General features: G+C 39.3%; 1 protein-coding gene across 1 annotated transcript in view; it reads left to right on the forward strand.

Annotated features, from left to right (window-relative positions):
• DOK6 (docking protein 6) overlaps positions 1-16,530 on the forward strand; it is a gene marked incomplete at both ends in the record, with an annotated part of 260,265 nt that overhangs the window by 187,774 nt on the left and 55,961 nt on the right. The window contains one exon of the mRNA XM_082304009.1: positions 7,214-7,352. Coding sequence (XP_082160135.1) covers positions 7,214-7,352 — 139 coding nt within the window. The remainder of the gene's footprint in view (positions 1-7,213; positions 7,353-16,530) is intronic.

Genomic DNA, 16,530 nt, shown 5'->3' on the forward strand with positions numbered 1-16,530 from the left:
TCATCTGCAAAATTCCTGAGGGTGCACTCAATCCCCTCATCCAGATCATCAATGAAAATATTGAACAGGACCGGACCTAACACTGAGCCCTAGGGAACACCACTCGTGACTGGTCGCCAGCTGGATTGGGCTCCATTTACCACCACTCTCTGGGCTTGGCCATCCAGCCAGTTTTTAACCCAGCACAGAGTGCACCTATCCAAGCCGTGAGCAGCCAACTTCTCCAGGAGAATGCTGTGGGAGACAGTGTCAAAGGCCTTACTAAAGTCCAAGTAGACAACATCCACAGCCTTCCCCTCATCCACTAAACTGGTCACCTTGTGAGTGTAACTGGAGACCAGGTTAGTGAAACAGGATCTCCCTTTCATAAACCCATGCTGGCTGGGCCCAATCCCTCGGTTGTCCCGCACTTGCTGCATAATGGCACTCAAGATGATCTACTCCATGACCTTCCCCAGCACCGAGGTCAGGCTGACAGGCCTGTAGTTCCCCGGATCCTCCTTCCGACCCTTCTTGTAGAGGGGCATCATGTTTGCTAGCTTCCAGTCATCTGGGACCTTCCCAGTTGACCAGGACTGCTGATAAATAATGGAGAGTGACTTGGCAAGCTCCTCTGCCAGCTCCCTCAGTATCCTTGGGTGGATCCCATCTGGCCCCATGGACTTCTGCACATCCAGGTGGAGGAGCAGGTCAGTGACTGCCATCTCTTCGACAACTGGGACTTCATTCTGCATCCTATCTCCATCTCCCAGCTCAGGGGCCTGAAAAACCAGAGGATGACTAGCTTGACTATTAAAGACTGAGGCAAAAAAGGCATTAAGTACCTCAGCCTTCTCCTCATCCTTCGTGGCAAGGTTACCTTCTGCATCCAACAAAGGAGAGAGATTCTCCCTGGCCCTCCTTTTGTCACTGACATATTTATAAAAACTTTTTTTGTTGTCTTTAATGGCAGTGGCCAGTTTAAGTTCCAGCTACACCTTCGCCTTTCTGATCTTCTCCCTGCATATCCTCACAACATCCTTGTAATCCCCCTGAGTCACCTGCCCCTTCTTCCAAAGGTGGTAGGCTCTCCTTTTTTTCCTGAGTTCCAGCCAAAGCTCCCTGTTCAGCCAGGCCGGTCTTCTCCCCCACCTGCTCGACTTGCGGCACATGGGGACGGCCTCTCCTGCGCCTTTGAGATTTCCTCCTTGAATAACGTCCAGATTTCCTGGACTCCTTTGCCCTTTCAGGGCTGCCTCCCAAGGGACTCTGTTAACCAGATTCCTGAACAGCCCAAAGTCGGCCCTTCTAAAGTTCAGGGTAGTGGTCTGGCTGACCCCCTTCCTTATCTCTTCTAGAATTGAAAACTCTATCATTTCATGGTCTCTGAGCCCAAGACAGCCTCCAACCACCACATCACCCACCAGGCCTTCTCTGTTCGTAAACAGCAGGTCCAGTGGGGCACCTCCCCTGGTTGGCTCGCTTACCAGCTGTGTCAGGAAGTTATCTTCCACACACTCCAGGAACCTCCAAGACTTCTTTCTCTCGGCTGTGTTGTATTTCCAGCAGATATCTGGTAAGTTGAAGTCTCCCACGAGAACAAGGGCTAGAGATTGTGAGACTTCAGCCAACCGCTTGTAGAATGCTTCATCTGTTTCTTCATCCTGGTTGGGTGGTCTGGACTCCCACCAGGATATCTGCCTTGTTAGCCTTCCCTCTGTTCTTTACCCATACGCACTCAACCTTATCATTACTGTCATTAAGCTCTAGACAATCAAAACACTCTCTAACATACAGGGCTACCCCTCCCCCTCTCCTTCCTAGCCTGTCCCTTCTAAAGAGCTTGTAGCCATCCATTGCAGCACTCCAGTTGTGTGAGTCATCCCACCATGTTTCTGTGATGGTGACCACATCATAGTTTTCCTGCCACACAATGGCTTCCAGCTCCTCCTGTTTATTGCCCATGCTGCGTGCATTGGTGTAAATGCACTTCAGTTGGGCTATTGATCTCTTCTCCAACACAGGCATGCCACCCCTAGGCTCGTCCCAAACAAACCTGGTTTCATCCCCTTCCCCCTTTGCATCTAGTTTAAAGCTCTCTCAATGAGGCCTGCTAACTCCTGAGCCAGAATCCTTCTCCCCGCTTGCGACAGGTGAACGCCATCTGTCTCCAGCAGGCCTGGTGCCATCTAAACTGCCCCATGGTCGAAAACCCCAAAATTCCACCTCTGGCACCAGCCTCCAAGCCATGTGTTGATGAGGTAGGTCTTCCTGTTCCTTTCCATATGCCTGGCGATACTGGTGGGAAAATCTCTTTGGCTTGAATAGAAGCCTTATCTTTGAGTAAAAACAAGAACTTTCACTGTTGACCTCTGAATCCAGTTTGTCCTGGGCCACAAGCTTAGCTCTCACCTTCTCTCAGCTAACAGTGACGGTTGTGAAAAGCTGTGGCAGTATTTTAAGAAGTAAAAAATTTACGATGATTTGCAACACTATCTACTGGTTTCGTTATCTGCCTGGTTATACCATTCTATAATAACGCAGAAAAAAAAATGCACTTTCCTATTTCAGTCAAAGCATTTCATATGTTTTAATGCACTGAATCCTTAAATATCTTAAAGTATAGGTTAATGCCATTCCTGTTTCAAAGTTGGAAAAAACAGAAATAGAGAAGCTGACATCAGCGTTTTTCAAGCATCCGCAGACTGTTAAGTCTCTCATCAAAAAATTGAAGTATATGAAATCAGTGAAGTTTTTTGACAGTGACGGTCATACTGAGTTGGTTGGGCTGCAGTGCATAACTGTGAGAGTATCAGGAAAAGAAGAGGCCCAAACTTTTTTTCTGTCTTTTCTCTAAAGTGGTTCTAGGAAATGTAAAAGTTATGAAGATGTTATTAAATTGACATAAAATTATAATCAAGTTTTTGTTTATTAAGTATCAAAAATAAAGAAAACTTCTGCAGAAAAACAAAAAGTAATAATTTTGACAAGTTGTGATCTATGCTTTGGAATAGGTCATTTTTCATTTTAAAAGGTTGGTAGAAAACATAGAGGTTTTTAAAGGTTTTGAGAAAAGTTGCAAGCAGCAATTATTTGATTGATTGTAAAATATAATTCATAGTAACCAAAACAGGATGCAACTAAACAGCCATTTGTGCTTTGAGAAATTTGAATTTACCCACAGTTACTTCACTTTCAGTCATAATAAAGCAACACATTAGCAAAGCTAAACTGGAAACTGTAGTTTTAAATGGACAGTTACCTGGCATCTAGTAGAGGCTGTTGCGAAAACAGTTTAGTTGTTCTGCTATGTTTTGACTGTAAATAGAACAAGAAGCATGTTTAAGCTCATGGGCTTGTCCATTCCCATTGGTCAGATAAGTAAAGGCCCTCTGTTTTTTCAGCAAAACTCTTAAGCTTAGGAGAGCACACTTACATCTTTCCCTGTCCACATCTCCATCATGCATAGGAGTGCTTCTATTTTAGTTTGCTTTTCCTTGTTCTAAAAAGACTGAAACTAACCCTAAAACACGCCACTGCTCTTGATGTTGTAACTAGAATAGAATAGAACAGAAAATAGAAAAGAAAATACTAGACTAGGAGACTAGACTAGACTAGACTAGACTAGAAGGTCTAAACTCAGATTTTCATCTGAGTAAAGCAAGAACATCCTGAGGAGCTGAACAGGAAAACTTCACTATGGCAAAGGGATTCATCTCCTTGGGATACAGATTACTAATAACAAGTTTAGATGGAAGAAATAATCATAGAATCATAGAATCATAGCATGTCACGGGTTGGAAGGGACCCACAAGGATCATTGAGTCCAACTCCTGTCCCTGCATAGGACAAGCCCAAAAATCACACCATGTGTCTGAGGGTGTTGTCCAAATGCTTCTTAAATGTTGTCAGGCTTGGCACCGTGACTACCTCGCTGGGGAAGCTTGTTCCAACGCTCCACCACCCTTTGGGTGAAGAACATTTTCCTGATGTCCAACCTAAACCTCCCCTGGCATATCTTCCTGAACAGACCAAGTGACTTCAGCCGCTCCTCATATGGCTTCCCCTCTAAACCCCTCACCATCTTTCTGGCCCTCCTCTGGACACTCTCTAGCAGCTTTGTATCCTTTTTGTACTGTGGCGCCCAAAACTGCACACAGTACTCAAGATAAGGCCGCGCCAATGCAGAGTAGAGCGGGACAATCACCTCCCTCAACAAGCTAGCAATACAGTGCTTGATGCACCCCAGGACACGGTTGGCCCTCCTGGCTGTCAGGACACACTGTTGGCTCATGTTCAACTTGTCATTGACCAGAACCCCCAGATCCCTCTCCACGGGGCTGCTCTCCAGCCTCTCATTCCCCAGTCTGTATGTACATCCAGGGTTGCCATGTCTCAGGTGCAAAATCCAGCACTTGCCCTTGTTAAACTTCATATGGTTGGTGATTGCCCAGCTGTCTAATTTGTCCAGATCTCTCTGCAGGGCCTCTCTGCCCTCAAGAGTGTCCATGGCTCCTGCCAATTTTGTGTCATCGGCAAATTTAGATAGCAAACCTTCAAGTCCTGCATCCAAGTCATTTATGAAGATATGGAAGAGCACTGGCCCTAAGATGGATCCCTGCGGAACCCCGCTAGTGACTGGTTGCCAGCCCGATGTAACCGCATTTACTATAACCTTTCGAGCCTGACCCATCAGCCAATTGCTCTTCCATTGCATTATGTGTTTATCCAGCTGTAAGCTGGACATTTTGTCCAGGAGGATACTGTGAGAGACAGTATTGAAGGCTTTACTGAAGTCCAAAAAGATTACATCGACTGGCTTCCCTTGGTTAACTAGGTGGGTAACCTTGTCATAGAAGGAAATGAAGTTTGTCAAGTAGGACTTTCCCCTCGTGAACCTGTGCTGGCTTGGGCCAATGACTGCGTTGTCTTTCAAGTGTTTATTCTAAGAATTTTTGCTTTTACAGAGCTCAGACTTGCCAGGTACTGATTGCTTCATTCTTGGGTCCTTTAAGTCCTGTTAAACTTCAAAGTGAGTTAGGGGAATTCAGCACTTTAAAAAATGATGCCCATAATTCTCCTCAACCTCCAGTTTTGAGTGGCTGTGTACATATCATCCATTGTTAGCCAGGGAAGCCCATAATCCGGACACGGGGAGGCTGCCATCAATCACTTTCCAACATTGGCGTGACACGTCTGCCACAGTCACCCATTGTGGTTGGGAAGCAGGGCCCCCTGGCACTGTCCTGTGTGGTGGTCAAGGTGCCGGGGCAGTGCCGCAGCCCACACCGCTGCCTCCACCCAGGGCTCATGCAGGCAGTACAGACCCTGGTCTGGTCGGCAGTGGTGGTGGCTAGGTTTTGCTCAGTCAAAACAAGAGGCTTAATTCCTGAATCTTAATCATGCCCGGTTGCCTGCTTCCTTGTTTTTATCCCCATAGGATTTTTCATCCTCTGAAACCAACAAAAAGATCATATTTTGCTTCAGTTTCTGAAACCTCGTCATTTTTTCCAGACTTTCCATTTCACGCTGCTTGAATTTTATTAAGATCTCTTTACACAAAAGCAGAGTACCAGCTATATGATGCCCTGAGGGATCTGAAAGGCTGTTGCCTTAATGTTGCAAAACTCTGGAGATGTTTTATTTCTACCAGAAGCTCTTTAGAGAATTGTGGCTAAGGATATAAAATACCTTATATGTTTACACTAGGGATCCTGATCTCCATTGGAATTTAATACAAAAGCTTTTCTTTTTTAATCTGTTAATTGGTACACCACATTAATACTGATCCAGTAATACCTGTCTACAAAGTGAATTGTATTTTCTTTATGTCTTGGGATGGGGAAGACTATTTTTATTCCAGAATTACAGATAATATCCATATGTATAATATTGTGGATCATATATTCTGAAGACTATGACTTTCTTTTCAACACCTCAATTCATCACTACTAAGTATTTTCACCAGGTATCTTCCAGAAGCACCTCTGTTTTATCTGTTTCTGCCTCCAACAATTTCTGTTAGAATGCTAGACTATTTTAGACACATTTTTCTAAAATGTTTTTTAATTCTTGGGCTTTCTGGGCCACGTTAAAGGTGCTTGGGTATTAAAAAAACAGATGTCTTTATAAATAATGTAAACAACTAAAACGTTAAAGGAATACGGTATTTTAAAGCAAAGCAAAGTCTTTCTATTGCTTAAGAATGTTATGCATCAGTGACTCAGGTCAACAATTTTCTATTACAGATAACTGAAAATGTTTACAGGAAGTATCAGACCAAATAAAAAGGATTTTTAAATTCAATTTCTAAAAGTGCAAGAAGAATTCTATAAAAATACAGAAATCAGACGCTGATAATGTAATGGAACTATTGATATAAATATGTTTAATTGCACTGCTGTTTAACACATCCTTGAAGTAACAGTCACTCAATAATCTAACATTGTTGTAACATTTTTTAACATTTTTCTAACATTTTCTATATTTCCCAGACCTCTTTGTTGTTGCACTTACCATATACCACTCTTCTTCCTCAGCATAATGCCACAGCTATATCACAGATAATAGCAGTTGCTCTCTCAAATGAAGAAAGTAAATTTTATTTCTGTTTTTTTTTTCACTATTTAATCTTCTTATACTACAGAAATACTGTTTGTATTGTCAAATAGACTGAATGGCTTTTGTAATTATCAGGATAGCTTTAGACGTTGCCTCACATATATGTACTAACAGAGACAGTTATAATCTAACCCTCTTAATGCTGTCTTTCAATACAGCTTCTTTGCAGTAATCAGCCACAATAGCATTTTTAATTGGTCAGTGTTCTCTTAAAATGCCAACTTTCCAAAGTCATGATGTGTTATGTACTTCTGGCATCAATTGGTTAAGAGAATTAAATTTAGCTTCCACTTACCAGTGCAGACTTTTGAAACAATGCCATAAATAGCTGACTGTATTACCTCAAGTTTTTACTCTATGATAAGACTTCTTTCTCACTATCCAGAGGATGATTAAAACTGAATTTAAAGGTTACATTCACAAAGTTCTGCACATCTCTTGGAATATGTCTCTCTTCAATGGTAAAAATAACTGTGAATGTTCAGAATCCCAGAGTTTAACTACAAATGACAGAATTCTCTACTGCAAGGTGTGCACTTTTTATAATAGTTAGGTAAAAATTACACAGTACTCATTTTTTTTTTCCTTCTGTTCTGCTTAAATCTCACTGCAGGATGTGTGACACAGGAGAAGGGCTATTCACCTTTCAGACACGAGAAGGGGAAATGATATATCAGAAAGTCCATTCTGCAACACTGGCAATAGCAGAGCAACATGAAAGATTAATGATGGAGATGGAGCAGAAGGCACGGGTAAGGTCCTTTCATCAAAATCTTTAAACTTATAAAAATTGGTAACGAGCAAAAAAAGTATGGAGTAATGGCAGTCCATGGATTCAGCCATAATGATGGTATAAGCTGTGTGGCTAAGACAAAACAGACTTTTGGATTTATGTAGTTTCATGGTCAGGGATTTTCAGCATCTGCTATACAATAATCTGTTGCTGGTGTCTTTTTGGAATGGTGGATACCATTAAACATGAGATCCATAGTTACCTTCTTGAAAATTGTGGCTCTGTTACTCAAAGGCCAAGCCTTTAGCCAAAGCCAGCTGTGAGTTGACTATCGATGAATAAGTGTTATTTTCTCCTCATGGTCTCACAGGTGGAAAAAAAAGTCCAGTATAAACACTCCTAGGTGACAGCAGACGTTCTGTTTTTCTTAACCCCCAAAAGAAATTACTTTCCCTACAATATAAAAAGTACCAATGCAATATGAGTTCAAAAAGAGCTATTTTTTAATTTTAAGTTCACAATTTCCAGTTTCCACAAGTTATCTTTAAGCAACTACTGAAAAGTTTGGAGTATTTAAGACAGAAAGAAAAAAACCTGTTCCCTGTATGCTTACAAGTAGAGATGGTCTTAAACGATCATTCTGGAAAGATCACTTTCAACTGTGGTTGAAGCTACCTTTATATCCACAAGAGAGGAAAGATACAGGGAGGCCAGGAAACCTGGTCTGCATGCTTTTCTTCTCAGATGACCACGATTCTTCATGTATCTTTGTCCCTAAAAAGAGATTTGAGAGTAATTGCACCATTTCCAGTGACTCTTTCTTCCTTCCTTCCCTCGCCCACCATGTACGTGCCCACAGTCATGCAAACATGACTTACATGATATTCTCCACACATACTCCATCACTGTCAAAATATCTTGCTCACACTCCTGAGAGAAAGGCTCTTTCAAAGGGTAACTCAAGACCTCAGTGTTCAACTCCTTCTCCTAATTACTCCCGAGATAAGTCTATCTTCCTCTATTTACTGAAAAAGAAACTTGAAAAAGCCTTAGATTTCCATTTGAAAAGTCTGTTATGTTGAATGCACCCTTCAGACTCTGCATGACTCTAAGATCTGAGATGGGAAGCCATAAGAAGTTACTTTTTTGGTGGTTTATGAAGAAAGGTGGATGAGTTTCTCAATAAAACTAGACAAAGCAGGACCATTTGCACAATAGTTGAGATGCATGAACTTTGGACAGAAAGACAAGAGTTCACAATCAAGATTAAAATAAGGTTATGAACAAAAGAGCAATTGCTGGAAAGTCCAAGACAAGATGATAGAGTAAATGGAAGAGCATCTGGAGTACTAGAAGTGCTGGCAAAAACCAGCTACATTCTGCTGGGCAGAAAGTAATTGAATAATAGTCCAAAACCAGGAAAAAGCATCATTATAAACCTCTCTGCTTTTAAAGTGTCTACACCAGTAAGAGAAATTAAAGCATTTTTATGCTGCCGTAATAAGTGCTTAGACCAGAATTATACAGGATTTTCCTTTCATGTAACCACCACTTTCAGGTCTTCCACCTATCGATTCGCACCTATCTGGTCTGCCATCAGATGACTTCCTTGAAACCTCATTTATGAAGGCTGTGGCCATATGGTACATAATATCAAACTCTGAGACCAGGCTGAGAAATAGAAATGACTCATTAGCCACACATGTATCATATACTTGGTTCCTGGATGAGGCTGTGCTGTGATCTGTGGAGGGAGATCGGTAGAGGCCTGCTGTAGGCTGCTGTAGGCTGCATAGAAGCTGTGGGCTCTGTAAAAGGGGCTGAAAAATCTGTTTATTTTATACTTCAACTAGTAAGCTAATGTTGGTTTAGTTTTGGAAGTTCTGCTGCTCCTGACTGATGGGCTGCTGAACATTTAAGGGGTCATCTGTGTCATCTGCAGCATTTGAGTTGTATTCATATTAGAAACAAAATCTGAATAGATTATAAATAGACTAAGTGTCATGGTTTAACCCCAGCCAGCAACTGAGCACCACACAGCCGCTCACTCACTCCTCCCACGGTGGGATGGAGGAAAGAATCGGAAGAGTAAAGTGAGAAAACTCGTGGGTTGAGATAAGAACAGTTTAATAATTGAAATTACTATTATTAGTAATAATAATGATAATAATAAACAATAATATACAAACCAAGTGATGCACAATGCAATTGCTCACCACCGACTGACTGATGCCCAGCCAGTCCCCAAGCAGTGTCCCCCCAGCCAGCTTTCCCCTACTTTATATACTGAGCATGACATCATATGGTATGGAATAGCCCTTTGGCCAGTTTGAGTCAGCTGTCCTGGCTGTGTCCCCTCCCAGATTCTTGTGCACCTCCAGCCTTCTCAGTCAGTAGAGCATGAGAAGCTGAAAAGTCCTTGATTTAGTGTTAAGCACGACTTAACAACAACTAAAACATTGGTGTGTTATCAACATTATTCTCATACTAAATCTAAAACACAGCACTATACCAGCTACTAGGAAGAAAATTAACTCTATCCCAGCCAAAACCAGGACACTAAGTGCATGTTATTTTCCTTTTATTAAGTATAATTACTTCTCCATTATCTAAACCCAACAGTTTCGCCAAATGCTTATATATATTTTTCCATAGGATCTGAAATTGAAATACAAGCAAGAGTATATTTTTAAATCAGAGATCTAGAGGCCATAAATGTCTTTTAGGTCTTCCCAAAGCTTGACCTTTGATCCTTTGTATCTATAGATCTATACTTGGGGTTTTTTGTTTTTTCCTGACTGTTTCTGTCATGAACAGCTCATGTTGAATAGTATAGAATTAAATCTTTTTTTTTTTTTTTTGTAAAGCTGAAAATGAAAGAAATGTTTAAAAGTAAAGAAAGCTTAATGATATATCCATTATTATACAAATCAGAATAACAGAAGAAATGTAACAGTAATTCCATTTTTACTTTTTCCTTCCAGTCATTAGAAGTTACATATTAGAAAGGACTCTTGAATATCTGTGTGTTCTGTCCTAAATGTTACCATATTTTAAGTAATTAATACACTGAAGTTTCATTTATTTTTTTCCAGATTATAATAGGTTATAATCCAGTATTATAAAATGTGAATACGGTTTATAAAGGAAATCAGAGTGCATTTTCTTACAAAAGCAATCTTGATGAAATACATAGATTACAGTTAGTTCTCATAATGAACATACAAAGTGCATCATCTTACTGATAAAAAGGCAAAAAGATACAAAAGACACAAAAAAAACCCAGAAACAAATTCTGGCAGAAGAAAAAAGTAAAATTAGTTACTGCTGCCAGAGTCTTGTCAAATAAAGGTATTGCAGGCAGCCACAGGTCACATTTATTCCATTTATGAAGGTCTCTGCACACGAAAATGCTGCTTCAGAATACTAAGCAATAAATTAATTTTTGTGCTCAGAAATCCATTGCTCAAGCCAAGTAACATGCTGGATAACTATGTTAATAAGAGAGAGACATAAGAAGGAAACTAATTCTTCCCATTACCTTTGAAAGGGCATGGACTGGAAGCAAAATCATTCTGTGGCATCTAATACAGTACCAAGTCTGCTGCATTGTCATCACAAGCAGGAGAAATCCAGTTTGTTTAAGTAGGCAGTCATGTGCACACTTTTGTCTTATGCCCATTTCCCTTTCAAATTATAATACTGGAAGAAGGACCTGAAATACAGGATCAATAGTCCCTGGCATAGGTGTGGTTTCGAGTTGGTTATTGGGTTTACTGTGATCAAAGCAGACTGGATTTTATTCAAATACAATAGACAATGATCTAATTTAGCTCAGGTGGTCTTCTTGATTGAGTTTGAAATATTAAATTAGCAAAGTGATAGTGTTTTGTGCTCACTTTGTTTGGGACAATAACAAATTTAGGCTAATGCAAGTGATTGAAATTCTTTTCAGGGAAATTGTTATTTGTATATTCACTTTTTTCAGTCTTCACTTTTTTAAGTGTATTACAGATGATAATTTTTCCTTGTGGGTGGTTTTTTGAGGGAAGAGGGCAATATGGGAGTGCTTTGTTAGTGGTTTTATGGTATCAACACAACTAATTAAAAAGAACAATGGCTGGCTTTCTATTTACAAGATTTTATTTAGTGCTGTTATATTATCTATATAAGAGTATCATCAACTCTGGTTTTATCTGAATAGTCTGCTTTCTTACTTGCCTCTTCTCTTGCACACACATACACACCACCACCCCCTTTTGTTTTTAAATGTAACATTTAGAAATCTAGTTGGATTGGCAGCCCTGGAATTACAAAACAAACAAACAAACAAAAAAAAGTGATAGCCTCAAGAATAGCATGTATCCCCACTAACTGTAATTTAATGTTGATCATGGAAGATGCACATCTGAGTGTCTACCAGCCAGCTCTTCCACCCCTCCCCTGTCCCCAGGCTGGTCTGCAAGCTCCTTCCGCTTCCCTTCTGTTAGCTCAGGTGCTTATCTGACTCAGGGATTCAATTCAGCTTGCTAATTTGGAAAAAAAAAAAAAAAACAAAAAAACAACTAGTTAAAAGGAAAAGGATTCTGCAGGCTTACTGAGCTGAACTGGTTTACAGAGGCACCAATGAACAATCAGGTCTTCCCAGTTATCCCACTGCAAGGAGAGAAGGGAAAAGAGTAATTCACCTTCCGCAAATGTTAAGTATCTTTCTCCTTGCAATCAGTAGATGATGTTGGTTTTGGTGGTCTTTGTAAAGAATCTCAGTGAAGATAATTTTCACACACCAGTATATGAACAGTTTTTCTCAGCAGCACTTGTCTATCTAACCTCTACACCAGGATGGCAACGTGCTTACTGTCACATGGCATTGGAATTTAAGACCTGATTTTCCTCCCTAACGCCAACTTTGATCTTCTGCCACTCAGCCTCCACTGAAAACACTCCTGATGTAACTTCTGCATCCACTGTTGTTCAAGTGTATAAAATGGGGGGGTAAGAGCCATAGATTTCTCATGTTATGACTACCCATATGAGGGAGGCATGCTAAGGAAATAGTTGTACCTTTGTATCCTTATAAATCACTTCTTTCAAGAGTTACCAGTAAAAACCTATTATGTAATCTCAAAAGCATAAAAATTTACAATGTGTAAAACAACACTTGTAAATAAGATAGCATTAAAGTTGATGTTAACCAGCTGAAGTTAATCAAACATCAGTAACACTGAAGTATAAATGCATGAAGAAATTAAAATGGTGCAAATTTCATAACTTATTATCATAAGAAATATTTTATGACACATTTTGCTTTAGACAGTAGAGCTGTAAAAATAGTGTCATTTTAGATTGTGATACTTTTAACATTTGCCAGAAGATAAACACCTTTATGAAATAGTGCATCTGTATATTTCTCTTCCATTCTCATTATTTACAGGTCTTGTTTCTAATATTCAACTTAATGTAAGTGAATGAGTCATGACAGATTTCTGTCATTTAAAAAAGATAATATTAATGAGTTTATATATATATATATTTAAAAGTTATTAGGAGGGAAATAATGAATGTGCCAAAGAAGACAAATATCAGGCAATGGAACTGGGCTTAAGGAGAGGTTGAAGAGGAAGGTGGCTACGAAATAAGCCTGCGAGTCATTTAATCTTTCTCATCTGGAACAGAATGAGGAGGATAACACTATTTCATAGGACTTGTCTGAGGATAAATATAAATGACAGGGTTATCAAGCATGGTATTAATAAGAATGTAAATAGAATGAAGGATATCAATGTAAATTGTCTTAGAATCAGAAAAGAAAAAAACAAACACTGAGGCTGGAGAAAATAACAGCATTAGTTTCATAGTGAACTTTTAATTTATTTTTGCTCTGTAAACAAGTTTGTACTATGTATTTCTTCATGTATTTTTAACTGATTGCAACCTAAACACATACTCATTGAAACATTACAAGATCGAGTATCATCAACAAACACATCAAACATTCTAAATTTTCATTTTAAAATGGTGGTTTCAATTTTAATTATCCTACCTTCGCCAATGCATCTTCAGAGCTTTGTACGGTTTATGGTTGTTATTTATGTCTTTGTGCAATGGTATAACTATTATTTTCAATTTGTGAAGTATGGGAAATACAGAGAGACAATAGTGGAGGCTGCTGACCCTGTGATTATATGAAATATTTAGTTAAAATATATGTCTTTTGGGCTACATTTCAACACTGCAATTTACTTAATATGAAAAACCTCTTTTATGTTGTAATTCTGCTTAAGTGCATTTGGATAGAGTGAATACCTGGAGAAGAAAATGGAGAAGAAAATTCCAGAGTTCATCCATAGATGATCCCATGTCATGACACATTGGTCTCTTAGTATATCTTCTTCTGTTTCCAAGTTATGTATAAGCTCAAGTACTGAGGTTTTGAATACATATGATCATTCATGAACTCATGAGCTTTATGTAAGCTAAAGTATAGCCTCAGGTCAGTGATTCATGCAAATACTTCGCTCAATATTGTTGTGTATTTCCCATCTGAAACTACTGTATGATGTTGCTGTATAATGTTTGTTTAGAAACTTTATAAACCTATAAAAAGATGGCTGCTTTATTGCAATACATAGTTGGTGAATTGTTTAGTTGGTTCACACAGGTGTTGTGAAGCTTATTTTGATTATTGCTTCTAGAGGTCTTTGAAAGTTACAGGTTAAAGCTGAAATAGCCTTGCAGCGCTTTTGGCAGGAGGGTGCTTCTAGACACATAAAGGTCACCCTTCTTTGTGGTGGAAACTGATAATAGAAAACTGGGAGTGTTCCACTGCAGGATCTGTCTATCCACTGGCAAGCCATGACCAGCTGTAAATATTGTCAAGTTTAACAACAAAAACAAGAATTCTGACTTTTTTTTTCCTAAGTCAGAATCCATGTACTTTTAGGTTTGAGTTTTGTAAACCTAGTTCCCATAAGTATCAGTAATTTCCCATAGGGTTCTTGGTTCATTAAGCACATAATGACATTTTTTCCTGACTCTGATTTTTCTCTGAGAAATTTTTTAAGAAATAGGCTTAGAAAACTGTGTGTACTTGGATGAAGTAAATCCTAGAGTTGAGTCTCAAGTCTGTTCCCAACATTCGTGACTTCAGAAGAAAGCGGGGGGGTTGTGAAAATTCAGACTTGGTTTCAGCAGCAGTTAATGATTCCTTCAACTGGAGCTGTTTTATTTCTTAATCGTACTTGAAAGAAAATATTTTCTTGAATGTAGACTTATTTCATTGGCATTTTTTCAGGGACTGTTATTCATATCCAATAATAGACATTCAAATACTGCAGCAGCATTCAAAAACTATGCAGCAGGTGCCATTCACTTCCTAAAAGAAAATACTTCATCCCACCATGAAATCTGATCTTCCATAGCCACTGCCTATTCCTTTCTTACCAAGTCAGCACCTTTTTTACCTGCCTCTTCCTCCGTCAGCTGCAGGAGTCTACTGTCTCCTATAGGGTACCTTGCAGGCAGCGAGAGGATGAGGTGTAAAGCCTTACTTCTCCAGGGGACGCTGCAGGTGGTGGTTGTTGCTGGATGTTTGCTGTGTGTTTGAATGAACCCACAGTACCAGGCAAGTCTTTACTATGGTAACAAAGGGTTAGTGCAGCTGCTCATATGCAGTGGGGGAACAGAGCTATTTGTCATGTCAGAAACACTGCAGGCAGCATAAAAGTTTGTGGAGTGTGTAAGTAAGAGCCGTGGGTAGGTGCAAAAGCAGAGCTGGCAAGTCCTTGCATAAGAGTGTATCAGATATTTTGGTAGTTGGTGATGTAATTTAAATACCTTTTTGCCATTTCAAAACTATTCACTAGAGCTTGCACTGGAGTTTTGAATGTTTTTGAAGTGGTAGTAGTCATGAGGGCTCTCATTCAGAGCATGGTGAGAAAAATTCAATTACTCCCTTGCCTGACACAATTTTGAAATCTCTCTTATCCCTAGCCATTGGGCTGGAGGATCTTGAATGCAAAAAGTCCCTCTCCTAGGGACGAAAACCCACATACCTCACCACATGGATGCATACCCTAACCTAGAAATTACTCTCATTCTCTCCTTAAAATTTCTGGAATATTTTGTATAATGTTATAATGCTCTTCTAACTTTCTGTCTATTGTGCTACCTAAAACTCAGATTGAAATCTACCTTCCTCTTAATATAAAGTAGGAGCTGAATCAAAACTTGTAATAAAAGCTTCACAGAGGTGTCTCATAATGGAGAGAGTACAATTTCTTGACTGCCAGGAGCCTGCTCCGTCCTATGAATCCATCCTAAAGCTGCATACATGAGTCCTGTGAACACTATTTTCCCTGTTCTGTTCACCTCATTTATATGTTTGCATGCAAATATGCTCTATTAGGAACATTTTGATTTAAGCAGCTAGGGTCTGGTTAGTTTGCTTAAATGCAACAGGGCAAAGATATTTGGATAGTAAGGTATCTGAAGATGCAAACCCTCCTGACAATTTAGCACGTAAGTGCTTTAAAAATCCATGTAGCCACCTATCTACACTTCTAGGAACTTTTTAAAGAGCTAGGTACATATTTCTTAGAAGTCAGGTATCATTTATTTCAACTTTATGAGGTTGCATTTGAATATAAGTGGATTTGAAAGTTGGTGACATAAACACATTTGCAATTTTTTTTTCTTTTCTTGTACTTTGCAGAATATTGCATGTTTACAGAGCTATCACAGTAGTTGGAGAGACACTGTCAAGTTGAAATTCGTATTTGGTTCCGGAAAATGCAGAAAGTGAAAAGCCAAAGAACTTTCCCTGAACAAAATTGATGATTTGATTAGCAGTCTTATTTGCTAAAAGCTGTGGGTGATATGAATGATAAATTAGGAATGGTTGCTGTAATTATATGGTAGTTGTTGCATGCTTGACTGGACCCTATTTGGCTATTCCCAGCCCTCCCCTTAACTAAACTCTGAGAAGCATTTAATATGGAAGGGAAGTTTTCTTTGGCATTGTGCACATTTAAAATAACTTGCTTGTGTAACTATGTTGGTAGGTTTATGTCATCAAACTCTCTTAACAGAGGAGCAGGTTATGTTGACTTAAGTATTACTAGAAAAATAATTCTTAAGCCAGTTCTCCAATGGGCTTAATTTATTATTAATCTCATATCTTCTAATTTGAGAAAACT

Source organism: Platalea leucorodia (assembly GCF_965183815.1).
Source record: "Platalea leucorodia genome assembly, chromosome: 1".
In the NCBI taxonomy this organism is placed as follows: domain Eukaryota; kingdom Metazoa; phylum Chordata; class Aves; order Pelecaniformes; family Threskiornithidae; genus Platalea; species Platalea leucorodia.